This window comes from Glycine max, chromosome 6 (assembly GCF_000004515.6).
Source record: "Glycine max cultivar Williams 82 chromosome 6, Glycine_max_v4.0, whole genome shotgun sequence".
In the NCBI taxonomy this organism is placed as follows: Eukaryota; Viridiplantae; Streptophyta; class Magnoliopsida; order Fabales; family Fabaceae; genus Glycine; species Glycine max.
Window position 1 is genome coordinate 50875773 of NC_038242.2, and position 14708 is coordinate 50890480.

General features: G+C 34.1%; 1 protein-coding gene and 1 long non-coding RNA gene across 15 annotated transcripts in view; one reads left to right on the plus strand and one right to left on the minus strand.

Annotated features, from left to right (window-relative positions):
• LOC121175095 (uncharacterized) overlaps positions 1–1710 on the plus strand; it is a 1952-nt gene extending 242 nt beyond the window's left edge. The window contains exon 2 of the long non-coding RNA XR_005892133.1: positions 1627–1710. This is a non-coding gene — a long non-coding RNA (uncharacterized lncRNA). The remainder of the gene's footprint in view (positions 1–1626) is intronic.
• A 1024-nt stretch (positions 1711–2734) lies between these two features.
• Positions 2735–14659, minus strand: LOC100818911 (2-succinyl-5-enolpyruvyl-6-hydroxy-3-cyclohexene-1-carboxylate synthase). 14 transcript variants are annotated; one of them, XM_041016798.1, is made up of 13 exons: positions 14192–14659; positions 14006–14122; positions 13078–13283; positions 10725–11215; positions 9377–9481; positions 9111–9305; positions 6598–6714; positions 4230–4340; positions 3797–4083; positions 3368–3459; positions 3205–3210; positions 3000–3071; positions 2776–2916 (listed from the first exon to the last, which is right to left on the minus strand). In XM_041016798.1, exons 4-9 carry the CDS (start codon positions 11010–11012, stop codon positions 3898–3900), a joined length of 1002 nt encoding a protein of 333 aa, XP_040872732.1. In that variant the 5' UTR covers positions 11013–11215; positions 13078–13283; positions 14006–14122; positions 14192–14659; the 3' UTR covers positions 2776–2916; positions 3000–3071; positions 3205–3210; positions 3368–3459; positions 3797–3897. The 14 variants fall into 14 exon arrangements, with proteins under 14 accessions (XP_040872736.1, XP_040872733.1, XP_040872729.1 ...); XM_041016802.1 differs by having other exon boundaries at positions 2735–3210; positions 3797–3881; positions 4051–4083; XM_041016799.1 differs by having other exon boundaries at positions 2735–3210; positions 3797–3881; positions 3979–4083.
• Positions 14660–14708: the final 49 nt, after the last annotated feature.

The window sequence follows — 14708 nt, forward strand, 5'->3', positions numbered from 1 at the left end:
CCTACGCCGGCTTACGAAGTTAAATACCCTAAACCCTAAACCCTAAACCCTAAACCCTAAACCCTAAACCCTAAACCCTAAACCCTAAACCCTAAACCCTAAACCCTAAACCCTAAACCCTAAACCCTAAACCCTAAACCCTAAACCCTAAACCCTAAACCCTAAACCCTAAACCCTAAACCCTAAACCCTAACCCCTAAACCCTAAACCCTAAACCCTTACCCCTAACCCCTAAACCCTAACCCCTTAAGTCTAATTTGTCAAATAACCATAAACCCTAATTAGTTAAGTAACACAAAACCCTAATTAGTCAAGTACTCATAAATCTGAAATAGTCAAACACACAAATCCCAATTTCTCAAGTAACCCTAAACATCTAATTTTTCAAATACCCTTAAATCCTACTTAGTCAAGTAACCCTAATTAGTCAACTACCCCTAAACCCTTATTAGTCAAATATCCTTATTTCCTACTTTGTCAAATACCCCTAAACCTTAACTACTCAAGTACCCATAAACCGTAATTAGTCAAATACCGCTAAACCCTAATTTGTCAAGTAACCAAAAAACCTTATTTGTAAAATACCCCTAAATTATAATTAGTCAAGTAACCCTAATTTGTCATATAACCCTAAACTCTAATTAGTCAAGTAACCCTAATTTGTCAAATAATCCTAGACGCTAATTGATCAAGTAACACTAAACCATAATTACTCAACTACACATAAACCCTCATTACTCAAATACCCCTAAAACCTAAACACTAAGTTGTCAAATACCCCCGTAAACTCTAATTAGTGAAGTATCTGTAAACCCAAAGTTTTTAAAATAGTCATAAACCCTAATTGGTCAATGAACACAAAACCCTAATTAGTCAAGTACAAATCACCCTAATTAGTGAAATACCCATAAACCCAAATTTTTCAAATACCCTTAAACCCCAACTAGTCAACTAGACCTAAACCTTGATTAGTCAATACTTCTAAACCCTAATTAAGGGATCTCAACTCATCTAATATCTTATACAAGGGGTCCTTAGAAGTAAAACCCTCACCATTAACACTAGATGAAGAATGAAGACTCATGTTGGTTCCTAAGTTATGGTTCTTTCTTGTTGGGGGTTTGAAAACAAAAGGTAAAAGAAACTATGATTGAAACTAGCCAAAATAAACACTAAAAGAGGTGTGAAAGATAAGGTAAAAACTAATTGGTAAAAGGCAAGCTACCTAGGCGGTATGACAATGAAGAGTAAAGGAAATAAGCTATGAAAGTAAGCAAGAAATTAAAGTGCAAGAAATGCAAACTAGGCGGATCCTAAGAGTGTTTGGATGATCTTATTTAAGGTTCCCAACAAAACACTCACAATCCTAAGGGAAAATTGCCTAACATTATTACACACAAATGGAAGTAGGGTGACCTATTGGAGGCTCCCAACTTACTTCAAATGATAGGCCTTTTTGTTACAAAATTTGAAAGCAAAGCAAATTGTCAATTACACTATTACAAAACAAAGTACTCAATTGTGGTGGCTATTCTATCTTTGATGATTCACTCTATTTGCAGTGCTTCTTAGTCCAATAGCTCTTAAGGTGGATGACCCCTTGCTTCTAGACTCAAATTCTTCAAGGTATGACATCAATCCTCCTTTCCAATTCCCTATATGACAAATCACAAGCAAGGAAACAAAGAGACAAACAATAAGCAAAGACAAGCTACCTAGGCGGTTTGACAATGGAGAGTAAAGAAAATAAGCTATGAAAGTAAGCAAGAAATTAAAGTGCAAGAAATGCAAACTAGGCGGATCCTAAGAGTGTTTGGATGATCTTATTTAAGGTTCCTAACAAAACACTCACTATCCTAAGGGAAAATTGCCTAAAATTATTACACACAAATGGAAGTAGGGTGACCTATTGGAGGCTCCCAACTTACTTCCAATGAAAGTCTGCCTTTGTTACAAAATTTGAAAGCAAAGCAAATTGTCAATTACAAAATTACAAAAAAAAGTACTCAATTGTGGTGGCTATTATATCTTTGATGTTTTACTCAATTTGGAGTGCTTCTTAGTCCAATAGCTCTTAAGGTGGTTGACCCCTTGCTTCTTGACTCAAATTCTTCAAGGTATGACATCAATCCTCCTTTCCAATTCCCTATATGACAAATCACAAGCAAGGAAACAAAGAGACAAACAATAAGCAAAGACAAGCTACCTAGGCGATTTGACAATGAAGAGTAAAGAAAATAAGCTATGAAAGTAAGCAAGAAATTAAAGTGCAAGAAATGCAAACTAGGCGGATCCTAAGAGCGTTTGGATGATCTTATTTAAGGTTCCTAACAAAACACTCACTATCCTAAGGGAAAATTGCCTAAAATTATTACACACAAATGGAAGTAGGGTGACCTATTGGAGGCTCCCAACTTACTTCCAATGAAAGGCCTTTTTGTTACAAAATTTGAAAGCAAAACAAATTGTCAATTACAAAATTACAAAAAAAAAAGTCCTTTTTGTTACAAAATTTGAAAGCAAAGCAAATTGTCAATTACAAAATTACAAAAAAAAAGTCCTCAATTGTGGTTGACCCCTTGCTTCTTGACTCAAATTCTTCAAGGTATGACATCAATCCTCCTTTCCAATTCCCTATATGACAAATCACAAGCAAGGAAACAAAGACAAACAATAAGCAAAGACAAAAAAAAATGAAATGAAAGCTAAACCAATAGAGTTTTAACAAGACAAATTTTCAAGGATTATTCAATAATTAAAGCAATGAAAAGCACACAAAAGCAAACAAGGAGTCAAAGAGAAACCTAGAATGGACCTAGAGTAGAGTAGAAAAACAAAAAATTTTAAGTAGCCTTTCCATCCAATTGAGTATAAGCCATATGAAATCAGTAACACACAAGTAGCCTTTCCATCCAACTGAAAAAATTTTAAGTGCCGTTATGAAATGAGTATTACCAGAAAGCTTGAAATGAGTATAAGCCATATGAAATTAGTATTACCAGAATGCTTGGATAGTCAACAGTCAAGCAATAAGGATCTAGCATGCCTACATCTTAATACCTTCTACAAAACTGAAGAAAACCAAGTCAACCCAACAAACAGTTAAATCATAAATGCTACGTACCTTTGTGAAGCTCCGCTTATAGGTAAAATCTTCCTTTTTTTTACCTTAAAAGGATACTAATTAACAACATTTCTCTTTACCTTGACCTACACATCAAAAGAGACAACAAATCAACTACCTCTCAGCCTGGAAGATTATGATTGTCATCAATTGGCTCAAAACCAACAAATTCCTATAGCTAGGAAAACTATTGTGACAATCTTACAACTAGCTCAAATTCATTTACAAAGAAAAGCTGCATACATTCTAGTAGCAACGGTCTTCAACTCTTGGTAAAATCCTCAACCCTAGTCACTGGTCAGCAAGGATCCCAAACTCTTGTAACATCCTCAACCCTGTTTATAAATACGACAATGTTATAAATATTCTAAGTATCACCCTTTTAGTATTTTATTCCTTATTCATAAACAAAGAAAACCAAGCAACCACAAATATCACAATGCTATAAATATTCTAAGTATCATCCAACATCATTAAAGGGCTAATAAAAACATCTCAATGTAAAACCACAACAAACATCTTATGTACCACACGAGTGAGCAACTAATAAGTAAAACAAAGCTTTCACAACAAAAATTCAGCAGAAAGTAAAGAAAATGATTGAACAAATGAACAAGATTTTTCCACATATGCAAAGCCTAATCCAAGAACTATTGCAAAGACAAAATTTACCATGAATTGGAATTGGGTAACTCAGAATTGAAGCTCGGCATTCCTCTTTCAGGTCCCTTGTCATCTTCAACAACAATTATTGTACCTGCATGTCCAGTTACTCAAACAAAAAGGCAATAGACCTGGTTACAAAAAGTTTCCTTGTAGATACTATAACTACCATTAAAAGCTTTTGTAATTATTTTTTTCCTTAGGGATAGATGCATTTCAAAATAAACCATGCATGACTTAGCCATCTTGTCAGCACTTGCTACCTCAAAACCAACTCTTCTATGGAACTCTTTAACCTGCTCCATTAGTTAAAAACAAAACAAGGATCAGTAAATCCTTCGAAAAATGTCTTACAATACATATTATATTAGCAGATCATTAAAATTATAGATTTTGCAAGCTTGTCCAATGAGGTGACAATGAAAATACCTAGTGTTACTACCTGATATACAGTTTTTGCTGCTCGTTTTATTGTCGATTCCAACTGCATCGATGCATCTTTAACAAGCATACCACGAACCAGAGCAGCAACCAAGTTGACCTTCTTTGGACTCTAAAATACCATAGAAAACAAGGTATGTAAAATGTGCAACTAGTCAGATATTAATCAGATCCTTCTTAAACCATAAATTAAGACATTTTCCACAGCAAGCCAGGGAAGGCATTTCAATGGCTAAAAAATTAGATGCCAACTTTTCTGCAAAATAACATGTTGGTTAAAACACAGAAGTTTCTTAGCAAGTAGCTAGGCAGTGGCACCACATAAATGTAACAAAACATTGTAATTTTTCAATATTTATGTTATTGCTAAGCTGAACATACTTGTGATGATACTTATGTTCACTTTAGCATGCATACTAGAAATGTGATTAGCAAGTTAAAATTAAATAACTGGCTGGCCTGCTCTCAACAATGCCCAAGTCTAACTAACTAGTTCCAACTCATCATTACTCACTAACTCCTGCTAACCAGCTTCCTGATCTGTCTTTTTCCTGACCAACTCTTATGTTGTCTACTCCATGACTGAACCATGTGTCCTAACATGGCCCTTTCTTGGAGCTACAGCCTTGTCCTTAAGGATCAAAGAAGGAAACTGGCTACATCGCACAAATTCATCCTCCCACATTGTGATTAATTTTCCCTTCCTCTTTTCCAGCCTTTGTTGAATCTTGTCTCTCCTAAATAACTTGTCTGCTAACCATTACCATTACATATTCTGGCCCGACTTCATCCTCCCACATTGTGATTAATTTTCCCTTCCTCTTTCCCACATTGAGGAAGGCACAATTTAATTATGAATATTTTTTTTTTGGAAGGCAGAAAATATATAGTATTAATATAAACATATCAGTACCAGAGGTACGGATGAAAGATGAACAAATACAAGACACCTATGGTGCCGCCCTCCAAAAAAGAGAAGAACCCAACCAAGACCCCACCACAGAAGATACAGGAAACCCAACCCAAAGAAGGAAAAGACTTTGAAAGATTGGTAGACCAGTGGTTAAAAAGAGTGTTGAAATCTTTCTCTCTAGCTTTTAACCAAGACCAAGCTAGAAATAAAGCATCATCCATCACTTTGGATGAGCACTATATGGCAGCATAGGAATTTAATTATGAATATTATAATGCATATTTAGTGATTAACATAAATGAATTTTGAATGTGCAGTGAACGTATCCTTTTTCATTAGCATAATAGACACTCTTAAAAAAAACCATTATACAATTCAAAACTACAACATAATAAGAACAAACAACATTATGCTCCCTTTGTTCTAATTTTTATACCACCATACGGAATACTGAGGAACAAGGGGCAGTTAACAGAGAACACAAACCAGAGGTCCAAATACAGAAGCCAGGGGTGCAGATAAAAGGAAAATCAAAGATGGCCAGGGGTACACCATAAGACTATGTATAAGAAAGAAAGGGAGAAAGGAAGCTGACCTGGAATGAAGAATTGCTAGATGGTTGATGGTCCTGCCTTAGGGAGACAAGCTTACCCATAAATTGTTAGCCAAAGGTTGTGACCGGAAAACACTCTTATTTCATTTGTAACAAGCTAGGCATGATTAATATTTATGCTCAAACTTGGGATTTGGGAACAATGTTAAAGAGTTATTATGGATTGAGTTAGAATTAGACTATTGAAAGTATATGGGCTTGGCCCAAATATAGTTTGCACTGCATTGTATTTAAATCTTAAAATATTAGCATATAATACAAAAAAATACAACAATAACGAAAATAGCCTTTTGAGCATTAACATTTAACCAGACCCAAGAAAAAGAAAATGCAAAAGACAAATATCAACTAAAGAAACATGTCAAACAAATATTGGCATTCAGGGAAGTAACAACTAGTTGCAAGTAAAACTTACATATTCTTAGGAAAGAAATGAGCTTGTACCCTTGGAATAGATCTATCTTCTACCAAATTGGGTTTTTTGAGGGCAGCTCTAGTGCATTTGGATTTCCATGTGTCAATCGTAGACCAGACATGACACATAACCCACACCGTAGGAAATAACATCAAGCATAAATACAGGAGGGAGTAGATGTTTTTATTTTTTCAGAACCCAAGAAGAAGATAAGGATCCTCTAGATTATAGGAAACAAAGAGAAAGGCCCAACCAAACCATAATGAAAGATTCCCTTTTTTCATTCACAAAGGTGTAAAAACTGATACAAAAAAGAATTGACCATTTAACTTTAAATATTCCAAATTACATGAAAAATGATAGAAGCAGGGAATGATGGTAAATAAAACAACAAAACAGAAAAGATATCAAAAAGGCATGTCAGGCACCTGGTCTAGAGAATCTTGAAGCGAATAATGGGCTTCTTGAAAAGTAGAGAAGGAAAATTCATCCCATGCAAGGGTCATGGACAGAATGGAAACACTTTCCAGCTCATCTAACTCAATCTGGGAGCGGCTAAAGAATTAGTATTTAATGTTATTAAAGTAATGGCAATAAGAAGTTGAACCTTTACCTGACAGAAGGCCAGTTATCGTGCATCAAATATCAATACCACATTCATAAACCACTCTTAAAGTGCTCAAAGATTTGGCCTGTTTGGTGGGAGACTTTGTCTTGGCTGAATATCTCTTTGGTGTTCCCCTCTAATCCAATCCAACATTTTCTTCAGCACTCTTTTGTGCAAGTGGAAGGGCTTAGAAGAGGAAGGTGGCAAACTTGGTGGATGGCTGTTGTTTGGTCTATATGGAAGATGAGAAACAGAATTCTTTTCTCCAATGATTCCTTTAATGGCAGCAAACTTGTTGATGATGCAGTTTTTTTAGTGTGGTCTTGGCTCTCAAATTTGGATAAGGAATTTAAGCTCCCTTTTAATCTTTGGTCATCTCACATTAGAGAAGGTTTTTTGGGCTAGGCCTCAGTGGTTCCCAGTAGGAGCTGCTGCAGATCTTTAGTTTTATTTTGTAGCCTTTCAATGGTTCCTCTTCAAACTGGTGTAGTTTTTACTGGAACCATGAGCATGGAACTATCTATGTTATTTTTTTCAGTACCTCTGGTACTTTTATAAATATATTATTTTTGCTGATAAAAAAAAAAAAAGTATTTAATGTTATTAAAGTAATGGCAATAAGAAGTTGAACCTTTACCTGACAGAAGGCCAGTTATCGTGCATCAAATATCAATACCACATTCATAAACCACTCTTAAAGAAGAACAGTCACAAATAAAATATAAAGTTCAAGGCTGAAAATATGCTGCTATTCAACTGGATAGTTCCAAAAGAAAGATCACTTTGGATTAAGCTCGCCACATATTAGTAGAAGAACATTACAAAACATAAGCATATTTGATAAATAAGGAAACGCTTTCCATTTTACTTTGATTGAATTGAACCCTTATAAGGTAAAATTGTTATACTTCAGAGTGTAAGAGAATCACTCATTACAAGACATAACATTTAGAGTTTGGTTCTAATGATTGGATATTTTTAGCCAGATCAGACTTGACCTGCATTAGAGTTCAGTAGTAGTTAGTAGATTAGGTTGCAGTCCCTACAGGAAAAATATATATCAGCCCATATTAACCATAAACAGTAATAAATTCTTCTTACAAATTTGAAAAAGAATACACATTGAAACCATATTTCTCCAAAATATAGTGTTGGAATTTTGTTTGGTATACTTGAATGCATGAAAGTGTTTCATTTTTAAGTATATTGAATACAAGAACACTGTATAAAAAAAAATAAAAAAACACATGAACACAATATAACAAAATATAAAACCAACGTGCATTAAGGATCTCATGTTTTTGTATAAAAGCATAAGTTTTATTTTGATATACTGTCAAATGTAAAAAAAAAAATTGTAAATTAATTTAATATTGAGTTAATTAATAGGCATGTGCATTGTTTGTGCAAGAAAATTATATTATCAATTAACTAGAAATATTTATCATATAACTTTAATAATAATTATCATGAATATCAATAAATTTATCACACATATGACAGTTTGTGATTAAATAATAGTGTAAAAGTTTTTTACACTTTCAATCAACTAACTAGAAATGATGACATATAAAAAATTATTAAATTAATTATTATAAAAATTAACAGACTTAATATATATGATAATTTATAATTAAATAAAAGTGTAAAAAGTTTTTATAAAATTTCAGTGCATAAATTATTTACTATGTATTATTTATTCTAAAAAATTATTTTAGATACGATTTTTAAATAATTATTATAAAAATCAATACTCTTATCATAATTGATAATTTATGATCAGATTTTTATCATAGTTAGTGAATTTGAATTAAACTCTAAAAGCAAATACAATTCAAACCTTGAGGGGAATTAAACTCAAAGAGAAAACTACAAATCAAGTTGATGGAAATAAAAATAAAAACTAAGTGCAAAAAAAGAGCCAGCAAAGCAACCAATTGAACTCCAACAATGCATGTATTAGCAACAGCATTCAGAATGACAACAAACCAAGTCACAGGAAAGAAATTAATAAATCATCACACATTCAAAATAAAATAAAGGCTAAAATACACTATTGGTCCCCTATAATGCTCAATCCGCAATTTTGATCCCCCTATTTCCAAATCAAGACATTCAGTCCCCCAATTTTTCAAAATCAGCGATTTTGGTTCTTCTGTTAGTTGACCGTTAATTGATTATCCATGGTCAAACATTGAGTGAAAAATAAAAGTATCTAGGAGACCAAAATTGCAGATTGAGCATTATAGGGGAACCAAAAATGTATTTTACCCTAAAATAAATTCATGAAAATAAGGACATCCATGTAAAACAAGCAATATTAATGAAACATACAGCAGGAAGAAGGTTGGAAACTGCAGTGCCTGATGATGTAATGGCTACTGCTGGAATGTGAGATCCTCTTCCATATCCAACAGCATGATATGCAAGTGAACGCTCATCGAAGCATGAAATACATGTGATTAATTTGTGACTTGCAACAGCAACAGCAACAGGGGAAGGTCTAGATCCAGGAGCAATACACAAATACTAAACAAAAGAATAAATCAGAATCATGCATTAATATTGGTGCATATGTAATATTTATCAGATCATCTCACCATCAAACCAAGTCTTGTGCATTCTTCAACAATAAGCGATGCCCAAACAGTGTTAATATTGGCACTTTCTTTCAGGGAGTTTGATAATTCATTGGCATGATCCAACTGATAATACAAGAGACAAACATAACAAGGACAAACTTCAGACAAATACAACAGATAAACATAACAACTAGAAATAACCTGGCAAATGAATAATTTTCTTCTTTTTTCTATGGTACATGAATTAAATTTCCCAAAATCTAAGGTGGCAACCATCAAAGCTAGATATCTAGGTGAAATAGAGCTTATTTTTAGATCTAGACCATTTGGTTATTTAAATTTTAAAAATCTTGTTCATCTTATAATTGATTTTGAGATAGAATTTGTTCTTAAAAAGCTCAACTCTAAGTTGGCTTTCTTCTAGTCTAAAATTTTCCAAACTTCCATTCCCTTTTATTCTTCCTCTCTCACAGAGTCATTGCAGAATAAGATAAAGGCGTAAAGACCTATACATCCAAGAGTCAATCATCCTGCAAAAAAAAAAATTATAAATTGAATTTGAATTAGTTTTTTTGTTAGAGCTGTAATAAAAAGAGTATAAACAATTCATAAACTTTACCTAATGTAACATGAATAGAGTTCAAATGTGCTGTCTTCGTTCTTTTAATAAAATGTTGAATTTCAGTACAAGGTAAGTGGGCAGTGTACTGTCTGTGATTCAAGACCAAAGGGATCTTGTGTGAAGTGTTATAAAACTCAGACTGGACCAGCCAGGCCAACCGGTTAAACCGGAACCCGGGCATAGCACCGGCTCGGGTCACATATCAAATCGGATATGCATCTAACCCGGTGCCATGTAATCAACCCAACACTGAACCAGTAAGAACTGGGAAACTCGGTCTAGTCGGATACACTCAATTTCCTAGTTGTACTCTCTCACTTTGCAAATTATAAAACATATTTATTTGAAAAATTAATGAGTATTTTGGACTGGTAATTGCACTATAATGCTATTCCCAGACTTTGTTTAAAGAACGAACACAGTTGCAATTGCATGACATCTATTGTCATATTAATGAAAAGCTCCTTACCACATAATAAAATAAACACGGAAACATTTTTTTTATTTTCTAAATAACTATTTATTAGCAGCTTGATCCTTCACCCAATCCTTTATGACATGCATATTTAATGAAATTTTTATCAGAATAAAATAAGGGAATGGGAGAATGTCAATGTTATAAGGGTGCAAAGCTCCAAATATTAAAATTTAAAAATATAACCTAAAGGTGAAAATATTTGTTATAAATGACTCAGGTTGATAAGGAGTACTCAGACAGATAACTGAATCATTTTAATAATTTACCTGCTTTAAACGACAGCAATGGACATACCTAAACTCTCTGAAATTCTTCTTCAGATATTCCTGCAACTTAGGGACATCCTGTCTCCAAAAAATATCCCAGAGAGCACCATCTGAAGCATCCCCCCCAAACAACAAATCACCTTGATTTATTTTTACTTTGTCAACCTCTATGAGCTCTGATCCATATGAAATACCATCCTCATTAGCAATGGCAACCTCATTACTACCAGACGGTTGATGAAACTGATCAACTTCTTTCCCATCACATAATCCACCTTCTTGTTCCATGACTTCAACACTAGTTTGCCTGTCCAAAGCATTTATTGTAGAAGATGAATTATATTAAGCATGTCAACATTAGTTTCTCCATCCTGATCATCACCAAGTAGCTCCCTTTTCTCTTGCTCGAGATGCTTTTGCTTCAACTTCTCAATGACAGTAAGTTGATCAGAATCCAGTTTCACTTCAGCAATATGAGTCAACACATTTACCTAAAACAGCAAAATTATTAAAAAAAAAAATGCTTCAATTCCTTCATTGATAAGCATGCACTCAGGGCCACATACAGCAAAATATACAAAACACTAACCAATGTTTGATCAGGAAAATCTATGCAACTGACATAAGTATATATACGCAAATTAAAGCCTTCTCTAAGCCAAAGGCATCATTCATTTCAAGTCCTTAACCATACTAATGTGATGATTCTACTATCAAAACAAGAGTAGTTTTTCTAATTATCAATCAATCATTATAACAACCAGGGAAATAACTCGTCAAATATAGAATCAAATGAGAGTTTATGAATTGAAGACAATGCAAAGAACTTAAAAACTGACATGGAATTGAAGCCACAAACTACTCATAAGAAACAGAACAGAGAAATGCAATGGCTTATCAAAGACAACACTTTATACATCCTACAAACTATACACCATCCAATATGAAATCTATTTAAAAAGTTCAAATAATTTAGAAGAAATCCTTGAAAATAACAGCCCAGGAAAGAAATAAGCAAATAGAGCATACTGCATCAGACATATCACAATGGAGCTTAGTCACTGAATCACCACGTCCAAGCTCCTGAGGAAATCCATAAGCAATATATGTTTTTGGCCCCAGGTCTGGCTTTAGAGAACCATTAGGCAACTTCACAGCAAGGTTAAGAGAACCTTTGTGAGGATCAGTATATTCCTTGAAGGGTAAGGAAGATATGAACTCAGCACAATGACGAGGCAATTGTTCCTCAAATAAATTAGAAGGAGGCCAATCTTTTAATTTCAATATCTGTGGCCAAGCAAGCCAATCTCTACGACCATTTGTATAGCCAGTAAAAAGTTGGTGGATATTAATTTCCCCCTGCATTTAACCAATACCTCAAAAGAGAAATGCAGAAATCAGCAGCAACTGAATAAACAAGTCCAGTAAAGAATTACTAAATCAGTAAAATAAAGCAGATATGATTTACTCTAGTCTGATTACTAAACAGAAAAACAGAATGAGTACAAATCGAAAATAACATTTTCAACAAACTAAAAAAAATAAAAAGCACATTTTACCCAACATCAGCTAGATGCTGCAAGTCTAAGAACTAGACAAACATACCAAAGGATGCAAGGGCAACAAGAAAGGTCTGGGCAGGCAAAGCAAAAACAGCAAAATGGGGCAGGGACAAGAAACAGCCAAACATTGAGATAAAATTTTCTAAGATGATAAGATAAGGAGCAAAACCTAGGACTAAGAAGATGAATATGATGATGATGGTAGCAGGATAAATTGATCACACTAGCCATATTTCTTGAGAATGATGGAGAGACAGCATAAAGCATGAAACAAGGGCTTAAAATTTGAGACTGATATAAAAACTACACTCAGAAAAATGATTTCTAATTATCACCCTAATGTGCGTTTTGTTTACCAACATTCCACCTTAGGCCGGTATCTCTTTATGACCCAGATAGCAGAACATCTACAAACTGTTTCTTAAAGTGGAACCATCCACCAAAAAATTGTAATTTTTCAGTACTTCACAAAATATTTCAAGGACATTCTGTTCTGATGACTCTATGGAATTCAATAACTGACAATATTAAATGCACTGAAATAACTCTCAAGTCTCAATCCAGAAAAGGTGGAGTTACTGAATTCAGGAAACATGTAGGAAATTCAACAACATAAAAATTGCTAATATTAAATAATTCTCCAAATGCCATAACTGCAGTGGTTCCAGTTAAAATAAGTACCAACATCAAACAATTAAACATAATCTTCATGAGAATGAAGGTGAAGAATGAAATTTGTGTAAAAAGCTCTCCATGGTCAATAAAGTTAAAGATTGGGAAATTAAGCAAACCTCAGTCCAATCTAAGCAATCAATTGTTTTCTCCGCCAAATGTTGGCCATGCTTGGTATTAGTTACATGACGTAATGCACGCCACATGACAAGCGGTTCCCAGCTTAAACCAGATGTACATTCAAGCACATTGCTGACAATGACAGGCTCCCCCTTTTCCCAATGCCACTGAAAATGCCTTAAATCCTTGTACTGAGGATCTACAGCTTTAGAACAGAATAAATAGTTGTCAGTCAAATCTTCCCAAGAAGCAGCCTTCCTCATATTACTATAGCTAACATCTGTGTTTCTATCAAGCTTCAAACATGAACAGAAGTTGTCTGCAGTCTTAACTACATTTTGAAGCTTGTATGCTTGCACTAGTTCTTTTGCTTTACACACTAACTCAGACAAAATGTTGACCCAATATGCTTCTCAGTTCAAGAAAACCATGGTTACATTCATCATTGACTTTTGGACAAGGAATTCAGGGAAGTAACAACTAGTTGCAAGTAAAACTTACATATTCTTAGGAAAGAAATGAGCTTGTACCCTTGGAATAGATCTATCTTCTACCAAATTGAGATTTTTGAGAGCAGCTCTAGTGCATTTGGATTTACATGTGTCAATCGTAGACCAGACATGACACATAACCCACACCGTAGGAAATAACATCAAGCATAAATACAGGAGGGAGTTGATGTTTTTATTTTTTCAGAACCCAAGAAGATAAGGATCCTCTAGATTATAGAAAACAAAGAGAAAGGCCCAACCAAACCATAATGAAAGATTCCCTTTTTTCATTCACAAAGGTGTAAAAACTGATACAAAAAAGAATTGACCATTTAACTTTAAATATTCCAAATTACATGAAAAATGATAGAAGCAGGGAATGATGGTAAATAAAACAACAAAAGCAGAAAAGATATCAAAAAGGCATGTCAGGCACCTGGTCTAGAGAATCTTGAAGCGAATAATGGGCTTCTTGAAAAGTAGAGAAGGAAAATTCATCCCATGCAAGGGTCATTGACAGAATGGAAACACTTTCCAGCTCATCTAACTCAATCTGGGAGCGGCAAAAGAATTAGTATTTAAAGTTATTAAAGTAATGGCAATAAGATTGTTGAACCTTTACCTGAGGTATGGAAAACCAAAAAGAACCTTTCTTTCTGGTGACTCACATTATCATCCAAATTGACATAGAGTGATTTAGAGTCGGCGTCGTTCTTGGATACATAAATGAGAGGAAAGACCGAGGAGGAGTGGGGTTGGGAGCAAAACAAAGTGAAGGTCTTAGGACAGTAGGGGAAGAAGGGGAAGGAGAATTCAAGATTTGGAGAGCCTCCTTCAGTTTCTCAAGTCCCACCGCCAAATTCACCGCACCGCCAAATTCACCCTACGGATATAAAACCAAACTCTCACTCTCTATATATAAAAGAAAACCGTCAAAGGACATTATAGTATTGATATTCTAACGGCCAAATTCACCGCTAACGGATATAAAACCAAACTATTAAAAATAAGATTGAACATTATATTATTGATATTGGTAAGAATAGGAGATTATTACATTTACCTTTTATTCACTATCTATATATATAAAAAAGAAAATTATCAACATAATTATAAAATTGAACATCTTATATTATTGA

Coding starts and splice junctions, on each gene's coding strand:
- LOC100818911 (XM_041016794.1), bottom strand. CDS start 11,012: ATGGAACAAGAAGGTGGATTATGTGATGGGAAAGAAGTTGATCAGTTT. Junction 6,715..9,110: donor TTTCCAACCTTCTTCCTGCT/GTATGTTTCATT, acceptor AGCCGCTCCCAG/ATTGAGTTAGATGAGCTGGA. Junction 4,341..6,597: donor TTCAAGATTCTCTAGACCAG/GTGCCTGACATG, acceptor ATGGTATTTTAG/AGTCCAAAGAAGGTCAACTT.